General features: G+C 35.1%; 1 protein-coding gene across 2 annotated transcripts in view; it reads right to left on the reverse strand.

The window, feature by feature from the left end:
- Positions 1 to 15,969, reverse strand: part of KIF2A (kinesin family member 2A) — a 56,513-nt gene that overhangs the window by 6,533 nt on the left and 34,011 nt on the right. For both annotated transcript variants that reach the window (XM_059836403.1, XM_059836402.1), the window contains exons 9-17: positions 15,605 to 15,767; positions 12,396 to 12,486; positions 12,194 to 12,257; positions 11,696 to 11,787; positions 11,315 to 11,457; positions 10,385 to 10,589; positions 7,399 to 7,509; positions 3,086 to 3,153; positions 3 to 153 (exon numbers count right to left, since the gene is read on the reverse strand). In XM_059836403.1, coding sequence (XP_059692386.1) covers positions 3 to 153; positions 3,086 to 3,153; positions 7,399 to 7,509; positions 10,385 to 10,589; positions 11,315 to 11,457; positions 11,696 to 11,787; positions 12,194 to 12,257; positions 12,396 to 12,486; positions 15,605 to 15,767 — 1,088 coding nt within the window. The remainder of the gene's footprint in view (positions 1 to 2; positions 154 to 3,085; positions 3,154 to 7,398; positions 7,510 to 10,384; positions 10,590 to 11,314; positions 11,458 to 11,695; positions 11,788 to 12,193; positions 12,258 to 12,395; positions 12,487 to 15,604; positions 15,768 to 15,969) is intronic.

Consider the following 15,969-nt stretch of genomic DNA (forward strand, 5'->3'; position numbering starts at 1 on the left):
ACATTTTGTTCACAAAGCAGTTTGAGATCATCTCTCTGAGGAGAGCTTCCCACACCCCACTGAGTCTCCAAGTCATCCATCTGATTGGGAGTATGGTGTATAATGGAACGGATATCTCCTGCAGCACTGGGATCAACCGTCAGCTCCTTCACCCTATGGGAAGAAAATGTTTCATTTGAAAATTAGTAACCTGCTGTGCAAAAGAGTCACAACCAAAAATAAAGCTCTACAGGTTTATGCACAATAAATTCATTTAATAAGGAAGATGATGATGTCAGCTTCACAAATTTAATGTACTTTTAATGACAAAAAGTTGTTAGTCCAGATCCTAAAAGACATGGACCCTTGCATTTTTACTACTCTCATGTGGATTAAAGTAAATCTAGCAAGAAGTATTTTCTGATTGAAACCTTACTACTTGTTAACAGTTAGGAGGGCAAAAATTTCAAACCCCTCAACATTAACTCTTTGATAATGGGTGATATCTCAAAGAAAAGGACATTTAGCACCCTAGACCTGACAATCTTTCTTTTTCTGCATATACAGTTGCACTTCAAAAAAGTTAGTCAATCAGCTCTGCACTAGCTGTTATAAGAAAATGAACCAAGAAATTTTGAGGAAAATAATAACTTGCAACTGAACATTTCAGAGAATAAATAGATTCTTTCAATAATTGCAAAGGTGAAAATAGTTTAATAAAATGGTAGGCTTTCACAGCATGTAAGGAGTTTAAAGATTGACCATGATTCTGTCAAAAGAAAGCCTATTTAAAAGCAAATTTATGAAAGATGCATGAAAGTCTGAGAGCAAATTTTAGAACATATTCTCAACTTCTTTAATGGAAAAAATGTTCTTTCAACTTGCACTTATTTACTACAATGGAAAATATTTTTCATTTATCTTCAGAGTGTTGAAAAGCTTTAATAACATATGTGTGTATATATGTATATATAAGAAAATTTTCCTTTTCAGAGATATTCAAATTACCCTAAACACAGAATTGTTAGATTTGGTCCATTAAATGTACAAAGGTGACATCACCATTTCTATTTTTTTTAATGTATGAAGGAAACTAGCAAGCCTGGATACAGAATGTGGATGTTTAAGGAGGGTAAACAAAATACTGGGAAGATGATTGCATATCATGCAGAACCATCACCTGCCAAACCAAAATTAAAACAAAGTATGTGTGACTCAAGGCAAGGGGACTAATGAAAGGTTGGTCTGTAAAATTACATAGCCAAAAAGAAAACTTAAAAATAAAGTTCCATGTATAGAACGAAGTAGACCTGGTGTTTGAAGGAGAAAAGTCGTCATACTCATAGGAAGGAGAGAGATCAGAGCGACTGCCACTACCCTGTGAGAAGGGAATGTCCGAAGGACTAATTCCAAATTCCTTTACTCTGCAGCAGCAAAATACAGTGGCAAATTAAAAGAAAATGTTCTCATAAACACAGTTAAAATGACAACTCTTTGTTTAGCATACTTCTTTAATTGTTTAGCTACAAAATCATTTTTATAACACAAGTGTTTCGACATATTTAAACTCTCTGCAAACAGTTCAGATCACTAGCAAAACTGAACAAAACCAGTGCTGCTAATTTGCAGGGGACTACAACAGCAGTGTTTTGAGAAGAGTAATTCCAGATTTCATTTTGTATAGTTAATATGATTTGGTCTACATTCAATATTCCACTAAACAACTCCTTTTAAAATATCAAATCACTACAAATACAGACGTGTAAATTCTATTTTACCTCCTGTTGTCACTGCCCACACACTAGTGTCCAGCACCTAAAACTAACTACTAAGAAAATTATGTATTTTTAAGGGAAAAAAAATCTAGAGAAAACACATAAAGCAAAATTACAGTGACGGGTATATACTCCATAATAACATACAATTTTAATACTAGGAGGAGGAAACAATTTCAGTACAACTATTTAGTACACTACAAAGAGGTGTTTATTTTGTTTTGTAGTGACTTTGTTTACAGAGTCACTTCAGTAACATAAGTTGTCTAAGGGGTAGAAGTTCCAACAAGTCTTGAATGCGCAAGGTCCCGTATCACGTTACTGTAAGCAGGTGAGTAGATGCCTTTTCTCTTCAGGAAGGAAATGAGACAGACTGGTCTAAGCCAGGCAGGTTTACTACTAGCTCCATTAACCCAAACGCAAGGACATTTGGAGACTGAGAGAAGCAAGCAGTAAGCTTTCCTAGCAGGCCTTTGTGCAGAAGCAGAAGCAGTTGTGGCTCTGCGTGACCTCTCACTGGGGCAAAAAGACCCACAGATAGTGGGTCTTCTGGTAAAGCCAGGGCTTCTGATGGCCCAGAGGGTGTCTGCCACCTCTGTCCTTTGCAGCAAAGCATGGGGTGTCTCTGAGTCACAGGTCTGGCTGCAGGGACACACAGCACCATCTCCACAGACTTTAAACAAAGGAGAACTGCAGCAGGTGAGGGCTTCTTTCACACTCACTGGAGAGAGTTGAACACTTTCCTACAGCAGTACAGGTTTCAAGTGATGCATCTGTCTCTGGAGGTGCTAATTGGTCTACAGTGATCATAAAGCCTGTTGGATTTTCTGCCTTTTTAAGCCTTTACTTAGGTTTGTCAGATATTTGCTTGAATTTGGGAAGCATGCAATTTTATATGTATATATAATACAGACTGGCAACTGCACACAATTCCACAAAAGGGCTGAGGGAAAAAATCACATCACAGATAGGTATTCAGCCAACACTCCAGGGAATCTTCATGAACACCAACTATCCTTCATGCAAGAGATGGTCCTTTCAAAGGGCAACACTAATAGTAGCATGTCCTACATACCTTGCAATCCACATTATCCATCTCTGGATAATGGCATAGATGCAGTTCTAGTAGATTCTTTTGTAATGGTTGTACAAAGTGACAGTTTCAATTAAATATGAGCCTGGATCAGTAGTTTGGTTTTAATTTTATTAAGAAACACAACTACCACTGAATTATTCAAGTAGCTAAAACAATCCTGCATCATGGAACAACACTATTTCAAATGTCACTCATCAACAGCCAGTACAGCTTTAAGAAATAACGTTTTTCATACCTATTTGCGTATCTCAATGTATTTAGAGTGTTTTCACATGATGCCATCCCTGGAGAAATCGTAGCAATCTGGAGAAAACAAGCCACACATTAGCAAATCACTTTATACAGATGAAAGGGTAGATAAATTTAAATGCATATATTTTTTAATCTCTAGTTTCATTTCTGATCTTTTACAAGAAATGTCTGCTATCTACAGCTGTCCTTAGACGACATCTCAGGGACATAGATGTCTAGTCAAAGCCTCAATTTAATTTTTATAACCCTACAAGGAACATCAAGAATTCATAGAAATTCAGTTTCCCCAACCATCTTGGTAACAGACTTTGCAAATGTGAAATTGTAACTTAAAAAATACACTTCTAAAAAAAGGAAACATGCAACTCAGTAGACCCTAAGTCTAATATATCCTATAAACAATTACTACATTATTTTTTTATGTATCCTTTGAGCCTCTCCTCTGTTCAAGGAGATTCTAGGCTGATTTTGGCCACATCAGAAAATAAACTTAATACTAGTAAAGATAAGCTTGAGTTTAACTATTTTCCTAAGTAGAGATATATTTTTTCTCAATTAGAAATTATCTGTAAACAGTACTTGATGGCAAACCTTTCATGAGACCTATCTGGAATCTAAAGGTCTTCCTTTTCCCAGCTAAATTTACTACTCTGAAGATAGCACCACCTTTCCCGAAATCAGCAAAAATTAAAACTGTGATTGGGAAAAGTGGGATCATTATTTCTCCTAGTTTCTCTTCAGTAGTCCAATTTTTCCACCTGTTCTCTTCCCTAAGCAGTCACAAAAGCTCTACCCAGAACAAACTCCTCTATGATTCTATACACTAACATTTTTGTGCCATCATAGACTCAGGAGACTGAAACTGATTGGTGATTAAAAAATCCCTGTCTTCTCTTTCATCCTGCTGCTGACATTCCTGTATAAAAGCAGATGCAGTCATCCCAAAAAGAATTTCTCCTTCTGCGGAGAAAGGAAAAATATGTGGTAGAAGTGATCATACAGATCTACATTTAAACCTCTAATACTGGTATACATCAATTACTAAAGAAAAAAACAAGCTTATATTTGAGATCACACAGCTGCACATCTCTTGTTCTGAGCGCTAATTAACAAAAACCTAAAACTTCCTAAAGGCCTTCCAAACTCAAATAACGTGAAAAATGCATACATCTCTTCCACCAGTTTAATGTTCAGAGCATGCCACAGACAGTGATGTTTAGATTGGTTGCATTTGGCTTCCCAAGTAATCGTTACATGTGATACAGCCTGGGGACAGTTGAGCTATCCTGACAATTGGAAGCGGTGAATGAATTCCATCTTTTCCTCTGCTTTGTCTGTGTGGCTTTTGCTTTACCTATTTACTACCACTGCTGTAACACTAGGAGACTGCTCCAACACTTTAAAGACCATAAAGTGCAGCTGCTCTAGGGAAGTGCCATTGTAGATGCCTTGGTCTGTGTGAATACCGTGTTCAGGAGACACGAACTTGTGCATAAATCTTGGTGTATTAACCTCTCCTCAGGCCCCAACAAACCCAGTCCAGGCAGGACAGGAGGACTCAGACCTCTCTGTTGCTCACTTTCTTGTTCCTAATTCCAAATGAGGATGGGAGAAGCAGCACTACTTATGGACAGGAGCATCTTTAGGATCTGTAATAATCATTCTTCCTATTTGGAACCAATAGGCTTACACTGCTTGTAAGCCATCACAGTGCGATCAATGGCCCTGTTGGTACATGGAAGTCTGCGTATTCCTACTCCCACCCTGGAGGTCAGAAGGGTCTGACTACTTCAGCTGTGACTGCAGCACATGAAGGATGCAACATGTCAAGAAGCAGCACTGGTTAAATAATGAGACTATTTTATGGAGTCAAACTGCAACTTTCAGATGACAATCCATTATCCTACAATGCAACTCTTCAAAAACTTTAAATGGCTTCTCAAACTATTTCAACAAGAACAGTAAAATTGTAGTGACTGATAAAATTTAAAAGAATATTTATGCTGACTGTAAGTCTCTGGATTTCTTTTGAAGGAAGCAAATCCTAGTCGTAACTGTCTATACTATGAAGTTTCAAAACTTTATGAGCTTTCAAAATATTTTTCTGAACAAATTTGAAAAAACAAAGAGCTTCCAAATCATAGTTTAATGTTATATACAGAGAGAAAACTCCATCCCTAAAGATGCAACTTTTACAACTGCAATACATCCATTAATAATAAAAGCAAAAGTCACATAAAAATGAAGTGTAGAAACTAGCTAATGAGTTTCACTCATATATCCTCCTTACAGATTCGTATATCAGAAAGCAAATGGAAAACAAACACCAGATATTTTACTATTTCAGGGACCCTTTAGTAAGTTAAAAATCACTAGATATTACTACATCATTCTATATGCATTCCATTTTGAAAAGCACCACATAGTTAAAAACATCTTATTCAAACAGCACATTTGAACAATGGACCAAATCTCTCTTGCTGCGAAAGTCCTTAGTAATAACCCCCATTGCTGGCTGGGAGTAAACCATGACAGTATCTTAAGATGAAACTCTGCTGATTACATCCTTAATTAAAAAATTCATGTAAACAAACACTAAACCCAGTATGTCACAAGTGGTCCTACTACTAAGAAAAATACCAGAAGAATTAATCTTAAGGCAGCATCTTATCCTCAAAGATGTTTCTTAAGCTTAATTATGAACTGTAGCTATGTGAATAAGAAAATAAAAAAAAAAAAAATAGTTCAAGCATATTTCCACTTTCAGAGGGGATTATTTTTATTATTTAAGAACTTCCATGAAATATTCACAAAGGTTAATTATTTGATGTGCAGAGAGTAACCTCCAACAGGCTAATTTTTCAAACCTCCTTCAGCAGTATGGACACACCTGCTAGAATTTCACCATCTAGCTATCGAATTCGGCATGGGATTAATGAAGTTATAGAGTCATACAATGATTTGAGCTTGAATAGACCTCTAAAGGTCATTTAGTTCAACCCCCATGCAGTGAGCAGGGACATCTTCAGCTTGGTGAGGTATGTCTCAGTGGGAAAGCAAACTATCCTGTTGTTTCATTAGAGCACTGAAGGAAAAAAGGTGAATAAAAATACCATTTTTGTATTAGAACTATACCTAACAGCTAAAGGAAAGACTAAACTGTCCAACAATCATGGTTTACATATTGTGGCCTACAGACTTCTCTGGCCTCTAGACTAATTAATTCAAAAGAGCCTGTGAAAAGTTACCAACACAAACAAGCCTAGTAATCAGTATGTACTGCAGACAGCTCACATTCTCATAAAGAGAAATGTTACAGGGGCACAAATAAAACAACTGGACATCAGGACTTTTATCTGTCCTTTCACTCATCTGTCAGAAGAATTCTGTTTTTCAGACTGGCACAAATGGACATTTACAGCTATTCAACAATTATTTATATAATGATATATACTTATATATTTATACAAGTTAATAAGTCAATAATATTTACAGTACTTTTGATTTATGTTCTATTTTATATATTTTTATATTCTAAGACATATTTTATGTATATATTTATATACAAGAGCTATTCATCCCATCTATCCCAACAACTTCCCCTTCAAAAGCATGAAGCATGTTCTGATGAGCTTGATACCAACTTTTAGTTTAATCTTTGTAATTTAAAAATCACAAGTCATCACTATTTCCAGTCTACACCCTCTTTTTCAGAATTCTGCAAAAAAAACAAGACTCTTTTATAATTCAGACACTGATAAAACAAACAAACAAACAAACCAAACCAACCAAACCAACCAAAAAAAGGTAGAAGTGTTTCTAGCTGCCAGCCTAGCTAGAAAACTAGAACCAATAAGAAAGGTCAATAAAAAAGTGAGAAGGGAACAAGTTATCTAAAATCACAGAATCACAGAATCATAGAACTCTTGGGCTGGAAAAGACTTCTAAAATAATTTAGTCCCACCATTAACCCAACGAAGCCCACAAGCATGTCCCTAACTACCACATTTATGCACCTTTTAAAGATCTCTGAGGACTGAGACTAGACCACTTTTCCTGAGCAGCTGGTTCCAATGCTTGACAACTCCTTTGGTGAAGAATTTTCTCCTAATATTCACTCTAAACCATTGAGAAATGTCTCATTTGAAACCCCCCTTCACATATAATATCAATTAGTAAATAAATATAAGTCCAACACACTACCAGTAGCATGCAACCAATTTTAAACATAAAAGTCTAAATTTGCAGTGTCTTTTCTCTTTGTAATTGTTAGAACAGTTAACCAAATCAACTTACCATACAGGTACGTGAGTTTTCTCCAATGAATGAATCTCTTAGCACCTGAGTAAGTTTACTTGCTCTGAAGGGTGTATGAGGTTTATTTCGGCCTAAGGCTCTAATGCACTCCTGAAAGAACAAAGAGATTCTTTATCATGGGTTAAATAAAGGTAATAAAAATGCAATTCAGAATCAGAAAATACATGCCTTATATCTGATGCACTCCCTCAAAAATATCATTAAAATGTACTGCTAAAAGTTTGAATTCAATAAGCATTAGGGTTCCACTTCTCATTAAGCTCAGTAGAGAGGAAAGAATTTTTAAAGGATTAGAAGTCTAAAAACTGTTTCAATGTCATCCAAATTGTTTACATATATTTTATCCAAAAACAAAACTAAACAGTGTTGATGTGAAATGTTCAGGCTAACAATTATTCCTGATTATCAGCTAGAAAAGCCTGAATGAGTTACAACCTTGGCCAGCAGCAACAGTATGCACAGGGACATGGGTTAACTGCATCAGTTAAAAGCAGTGGCTTTGACTCTGATTTTACCATTGTCTTTCTTTACAGCTTAGAGGAAAACAAACTTCCTGAAAGTTCCACAGGTCACAAACCAAGTAGGCACAGCTCTCTACTGGAAGCAAGCTCTCTACTTAGCATTGGAAGACACATGGAAACATTAGGTTTTAAAATAGTCTTTATGTGAGAAACAGAGATAAGATCTTGTCTTCCATGCCCAGAGGCAAGGGGCTACACTAATATTTGCAACTGATTGGGTTCCAGTGAGCAATATTGTATAGATGTAAATATTACAAAATTATTAAGACGATACAGCAGCAACTAAGTACAACAGTGACACCCAGACACCATTAATCTATCACTTCTGTCCACTCAGCACTCTAATATTGTCTAATAAGTTATTCCTATGCAAAGAACTTTTAAGTTTAAATTTTTGTATTGTTGTAATCATTGTATTTTGACTGTTAATTCCAGACTCTGTGTTTTCCTTAACAGACATCTCTTCAGATGCAAAGCTTTCTTGGTGCACTTTTAAAGTATCTACACACAGAACTTCTACAGCCAACCAATGTATTTCAAATTAGAGCTTTGCTTTTAGCTGCACTAACAGATGGAATAGCCTTTGTGTTACATGAATAATTCTACAGAAGTTCAACTAATCCTCCAGCTGCAGACATATCCTATATTGAATTACTGATATGGCAATCACCAAGTTTTTAATTTTAATTTCCTATAATGATTTTTAGTTTGCTTACTCCTGAAAAATTAGAATCGTATTATCTCCTTACTAGTAAAAGATTATAGAAGGACACCACCAGCTTCTAAATTTTTAGCACAGTTTTAAACTATGTTTAGTTTTCACTACATCTCTGAAAACCAGGTAACAAAATGACAACACTACTCCCATGGAGACATTACAGAAATAAATTCCTGTGCCAAAATCCTGAATGGATCAAGACAGGACTGATATCCAGATGGAAAGAGCAAATCTTGGATTATCAACAAAGACCACTTTGTCAGAATGTATTAGTTTAACTGGAACTTGAAAATAACTTCATGGCTTCTAAATACAAATGGAAAAGGTTGTGTAATGTTTTTGGGAGAGATGAAAAATGGCAAACATAATTGAGAGACATTTATGGTTTTGTATCACCTTTTAGATTCCTGCAAGATGAACATTTATTTTTCCCTTTCCTCAAATAATTTTGATGAAAATCACTAGTACAGCAGCAGCAGAACATTCTGCTATAATTAAAAAGACAAGTTATATAAAAATTAACCAAATATGTTGTATGAGCACTATCCAGTACAAAATAAATAAATTGAAAAAAACCCCTTAAACCAAACCCCCAAAACAAAATAGCTTTTTATTCAGTTACTTTTGGAAAATGAGTAGTAGCATCAACTCAATGGTGCCAGCAATGCTTACTTCAACATTAAAGCAGAATAGGCCAAAGTTTTGGAACTGCTGCTTTCAATTTTTCAACATGCCATAGAATTTTATGATGACACATTATACATCACAATTTTATGGTGTGTTGTGAGATCTGTTTAGTCAGATACCAGTCTTCTCCCAAGTTTATACTGGGAATAAAAAGGTAACCACAGAGATCTTGGGGTTCAGATTTTTTATATAAAACCAGTGTTGGTGCTGAGAGTGGTAAACCTAAGCAAAACTAACCAAAACCAGAGACAAATTCTAAGACATTCAAAAACTTCCATTTCTCCAGTTTGAAATAGAAAAATTACTTCTCCTATTTAGACTGAGCCTCTTTTAACCACTCTAAAACATCAAACAAAAAAAAGGCAGATGAATTTTTAAATAGTATTTTTTAGCTCTGTTTTATGTATTGGATGTATGAAAATCTGTAAAGTGACTGTATAAGACAATTTGCTATGAAGAAGGGTTGACAAAAATGGATTTCATCTTTTAGAGTTTATTTTAATTATTTGCTAGTTTTTTATGGACATGCTGCTGTTGTTTTGCTTTAGCTGATACAGCAGTAAATATGTTGTCAGTGTAGGATTATTTTTTATTTAAAAAAAGAAATAGTGAGATCAGTAATAGTACTTCCTGTTAGTATTTCTTATCTTGAGTACCAAATTAAGTCATTTGCCTTCCTGTTTTAGGTATGTATCAGAAATGTCTACAAATTCAATCACTGGGGACTTTTAGTGAACTTGGTTTTTTGGGATGTTTTCTTGTTTGTTTAGAGGTTTTGGTTGGTTGGTTGGTTAGTTTTGCTGAGGTGTTTTGATTTTATTTTACAAAAAATACATGTAAGTTGATAGCACAACGTTTCTGGATTGTTTCTACTTGGGACTTACATGCATGTAGAGGAAAAATTATTAAATTGTTTTATACCTGTCATATCAATAGACAATGTAGACAAGCAAAGCCTGCAAAAACACTAATTTTACTTGTCACTGCTATTATATGTAGGCTTCCACCTACTCCAAGGCAATAGAAACATATTAGTTACCTTGAGTGCTAAAAGGCTCTTGTTAATTTCTGCACCTTCCAGTCGCGTCTGCCTATCTGCACTTGAAGTATCTGCTCCTCTTTCATTGCCAGCCAAATCAATCAGAGAAAATTTACCATGCAATTTCCCTTTCCTTCTGAGAATAATCTGAAACACTGCGTGGCTTCGAGATGAGTGTGCATTTGCAGATGTCTGGCCAGATGTCCTTTAAACAAGAGACAAGCAGAGAAAGACATTAACCGGTAGAGGACCATACCTGTTAAATACTAACCTCACAATGACAGGTTTTCAGGGCACATTCCTGCATTTTCTTACATGTTGACAGAATGTCTAGCACTCTTGTGGACACTAGACATAGAACACTAATAACTGGATATACATAGTACAATTATGTCTCTTCTTCCATCTCTTTGAATGGAAATGGAAGATTAGTAACATTTTGCCTCCCTTTCAAAATCAGATCTTCACATATTTCAGATTATCAGAGAGCTTACATAAAAAATGATGACGGCATTTTTATCTGATCATGCAGCAGTCCATGCTCAAGGCTAATTTTAAAAACAATGAAGCTGAAGTTTTAAAAAAAAAGGTAAAAAAAATTGTGCTTAACCTCTGCCAGTATGCATCAAGGCCTTTTACAGATGAAGAACCTGGCAGCATTCCAGTTTTTAAATTATGTGAATTTAAGTCAGTAAGCTGCTTATATAATGCATGTAATTCACATCATCTTGAACAATCACTTATTTCTCTCTAGGAGACAGAGAAATTCTAAATGTCTCTATTTAAAACGTAGGTAGATTCTTTACTTCCAGACAACAACTTTAAAAACTCACTTGGATATGGAAAGGCATCACTGGAAATATACCCCAAAAAATCTTGTTCTGATTTTTTAATGTACTATGAAAAACAGGTGTAAGCTATAGAAGATACCTGCAACTGTTGCCTACTTCAATAAGCTTAAGAACATCTTCAACACATTTGACTTCCCGCTCCTGTAATCCCACCACCTGGACTTGCTGTTTACCATCTTCTAACACTCTTAATTTTGTCTTCCTGTTCAACAAATCAAAAACCTTAGGGAAGGAGAAAAACACAACAGTTAAAAGAGGAGCTTTAAAAAAATTCCAATTTCGAATTCGAATTCAAATAATGCAAAACATTCCATGGAAATACAGGATTGGAAGGGAAATGTAAAAATTCTTTGAAATACAGCTTTTAATACAAAGGGGGGAAAATTCTTTCATGTGACAAGCTCAAAATTTTGTCAAAATTTTGAGAAACTCCTTTCTCAGAAAAAGACCAGGTACTTACTTTACCACTGTAGATCTCAAAAAATGTTGCATATACTTGAAGTTCTAACTTCTTATAGTTTGGCTTCTTTAGCATTAAAAAGACATCTCGAGCTGTGAATACATTTCCAGAATAAATAGAAATCTCATCATGTGTTTTAATTTAGTGAAGATTCATTTGTGCGTAACAGTCTATTTTACAGCATCTCATATTTTGCAAGAATGACAAAAAGGGTCAGTCAACCAAGCCTAAAACAACACAATCTAAACTGCCACATTACACTGGAAGATGCAGAAGACCCCAAAACTATAAACTTATATCATCTGTTAATGCACTTTTGTGAAGTAGTCTCTATTTATATTACTGCGTAAAGGAAACATATCTAGGGACAACTTTTGATGTTACCAAAGCTCCACTGCAATGCAAAGTAGGTAAACTGTTATATTTGTATGACAAACAGTAGAAAATTTATTGATCTCAACTGGTCTGCCCAAAGCCAACTGATCAATGAAGTCTCACCTGCTAGTGCATATATGCCTTTTGAACAATCTTGGTTCTTTCCCGAAAAGTCGCCACCCATAGTCTAAATTTAAAAATAAAGAAAAAAAAGAAAAAAAAGCACCATGAAAGTCACAGAACTGTAATTTACATATATTTATTAGAAGTCATCTAAGTGTGTTATGTAAAAAAAGTATTGCTGACTTGTAGAAGAACTACTTACATGGGTTTTCCCACTGCCTGTTTGTCCATATGCAAAACAAGTGGCCATTCCCCTTTCAAATATGGTCTCCACTAATGGTCGAGCTGTAAACCTTAAATGCAAAAAAACTTGTACTTAAAAAACTGGAGTACTTTAAGATGCCATTACCCCAAGGAAAATTAAAATACTAAGGCCAGAAGTGACAAAATTGATTCTGTACTTTGACAGGTCAAAGGGCATTTATACATTAATTTCTGAAGTAATACCAGCTCTAAGGTATTCAAATTTTCCAAACATCACAAGCTAGAAGGTCTCTCTCATTTGAGGTCTCTCTTATTTGGTTCACAACAATATTAGCCTTCTTTAAACCCTAAAACAATGATTTTCTTGTTTTAATGATTCAACACCCCACAGTTTACTAAACAGAGTGTGGAGCTCCCTCAACATGACAGAACAAGAACATATTGAAGTAGGACAGTATGGCAGACAGGAGTTTTGTCAATACTAAATGTCTGCTGTAGTTTTTTTTCCTCCCCAAATCAACTTCCAAGATTAAATTTGAAAGACAAGAGGCCAAAACAACACAGTACATATCAGTTTTGGAGAACATGCATACATTAAGAAAGGGGTCAAGATAATGGATACCCAAGCTCTTAAGAATGAAAAAAGCTACTTATCTGTGAGGTACTATTTGCTGTGTCAAAAGTACTATCTGAAGTATAATTTCTTTTTTTAGATAATTAATTTTATTTTAAGAAACACAGAGCTATTGTTCCTACTTCAGCTGCTTATCACTATTATTTCATTGTAAACTCCAAAAGCAAAGGGTAAACTAATGGAGAGCAACATATGGAGATGATTCTCTAAGCAAAACTCTTTCTAAACTTTTTCCAGTTGTTTACATACAAATAACCTAGTAGTGATCAATAAAGGAAAAAAATTAATTACAGAAACACTGAGATGCTACAACCTTCCTTCATTCTGCTTTGAAACACAAGATCACTTACAAAAAGACTATGGGCAAGACTGAGACATCCAGCAGCAAACCAGGGTTATGTAAAGAATCTACATCTAGCTGAATACTGAATTTTCATCAAGAATACACCAAATGATTCCTGAACAGGCTTACTCTTTCTTTGCTTTTTCTAAGTATATGCCTTCTGTCTTCTCAAAAGGATATTCACATAAAGGATTACACAACTCCAAATAAGACTATATTAAAAGAGTCCAACTTTATTTTTTCTAGAACTTTTATTTGCAACCTTAGTCTTTCAGAAACCTGAACTGGTTCTCCTTTAAAACTCATATGGCATATCCTTCCCAACTAGTGAGTGTTTTTTAATATTAACAAAGATTTGCAACTCTGTGCTCTGGTTCGTGGATTAAAAATACTTAAAATACAGGTTAAGCAAAATAATAACAGTAGTAATAATGGTAGTAGAAGTAATAATAATAATAGAGCATGTACTTTTCTACCTTGGACTGAACATTTTTTCAGCATATATATACCGTAAATTTAGCATATTGGAGAACACTGGAGCATCTTTGCACAACATTTTTTTTCTCAATATGACCCTGAGGCTCTGATGAGAGCACATGATGACACCTATCTTGCTCTTATTTCTGTTATTATGGAAGACCTTAAAACAGATTGCCCTTCAAATAATGATCATTATTGTGCCATATGAAGGAGAAGGACAAAGACTAGAGATCTACTGTTTCAGTTTTAATACAATAATCTTAAAATATATTCCTATATTGCCATTAATGTAATACGTAACTAATAACAACTCTGAAGAAACTCAGTACAAAACACAACAACATTGTATACCAAAATATACCACCCCTCACATTAAACAACATGTTCACACAGATAAATAAAGGAGGGAGGGAGATTAGAAGAATGGATTGTCAAGCAAGATAATTACTTAATGCATCATCAACCAGCTGGCTCTCCCACAGCTCTTCAGCGTCAAGGAAAGGAAAGATGCTACCAGCAGACAACCAGCAAAGACAGAAATCTCCAAGGACACAGCTTTGCTGTTTACAACTTTTTTGTTAGTATTAATTTCATAACATTTTCCTTTTGCCCCCTTCTCTAATTATAACAAGGATAAGACAGAAGTTTTTATTTTCTCAACCTTTTAAAAATTCTTTTGCTATCCACTACCAATCAGGGCATGATCCTAACTTTGACTTCCTAGTTGTGGATTAAAAACAAGAAGTAAGATATTTCTCTGTCAATAGTTTTTAAGAGTATGGGAAGCACTTCCCAAACATAAGAAAAATTATATCTTCACCAAATTCCTTTTTAATATCAACATTTTCTGCAAAAAGTTTCATTGTTATTTAGATGCATACTAAGATTCTGACCAATATTATGTAAGTGTCTAACCTTGCCCACTACTGTATGTACTTCATTTAGTGACTTGTTCCAGGGAAATAGCTACTTCTAAGCATGTTTTTAAAAGTGCCGTGAGAATTACTCGATACCAACAGTGGAACTGAAACAGAAGAGCAAAGAACAAAATGGAGATCCAAATATCTTTGGCCTAAAAGAGGATACATGTCTTTGCTGCTGTTTGTTTTTAAATTAGAAGGATTTGGCATTTTCAGCAAGATAACTCAGCTCTATACACTTCCACACTACATCAGCCAGATTGCTTCCAGAAGATAAGTTAGCTCAGGTATCTCAGCATTACTGCAATATACACCCTCTCACTTAATTTGTACTCTTTTCTCACCCTCTACTGATTTGTTTCCATCTCTTAATTATCCTATATTCAAATTGCAAGCTCTTTGGTGCTAGGGTTCTCCTTTTCCTCCAGGTTCCCTGATGACCAAAAGCCATGACTCAAGCTTCTCAGGTGCTGCACACACACTAATAATAAGACAATAACCTGGAAGCAAATGGAGAACTGATTACATGGCCCAAGTAATCAGCAGCTGAGGAAGCAGGCGATACTTGCTAGAGCCTGGAATGCAGCAGGGCTTGGAGGAGGACTGGGAGCAGAACTGAGGTCAACAGAGGTGGAAATGACATTGCAAGTAAAAAATTAGGGATAAAGATTTAAAACAAAATTAAACAGGTAAAAGAATGGAGGTAGCAATATACCATCTGGTAACAAAGAGAATAGGAATAAAGTCTAAGACCAATGTAAGTGTAACAGTTATTAGTATGGAAAAAACATGAGAAAAAAGATTCACCAAAAAAAAGCATATACACATACCTGTAAACCATTTCATTAGGAGCCGTGTCATCAAAGGCATAATCAAAACGAAAAGTTTGGTTTTCTAGGTACCTTGTTAAATCCACCTTTTGTTTTGGTTCATGTACCATCACAACATCTTTACTAGGAATTGTTATTACATCAAGGTCTTTCATTAAAGTTTCTATAAAATAAGTGAAATATATATTTAACTAACAACATATCATTATTTTTTACATTTTCCCATTGTTTACACTCTCATAACATCTCAGATAACACAGCTCCTCCAAGTAACAACACTGCAATGGATTTGGGCTTCTGATGCCTAGACAGTAATCTGCTGAGCAGGAGATTTTATTTTAGAAGTCTAGTCATCCTATCCTACC

This window comes from Haemorhous mexicanus, chromosome Z (assembly GCF_027477595.1).
Source record: "Haemorhous mexicanus isolate bHaeMex1 chromosome Z, bHaeMex1.pri, whole genome shotgun sequence".
Taxonomy (NCBI): domain Eukaryota; kingdom Metazoa; phylum Chordata; class Aves; order Passeriformes; family Fringillidae; genus Haemorhous; species Haemorhous mexicanus.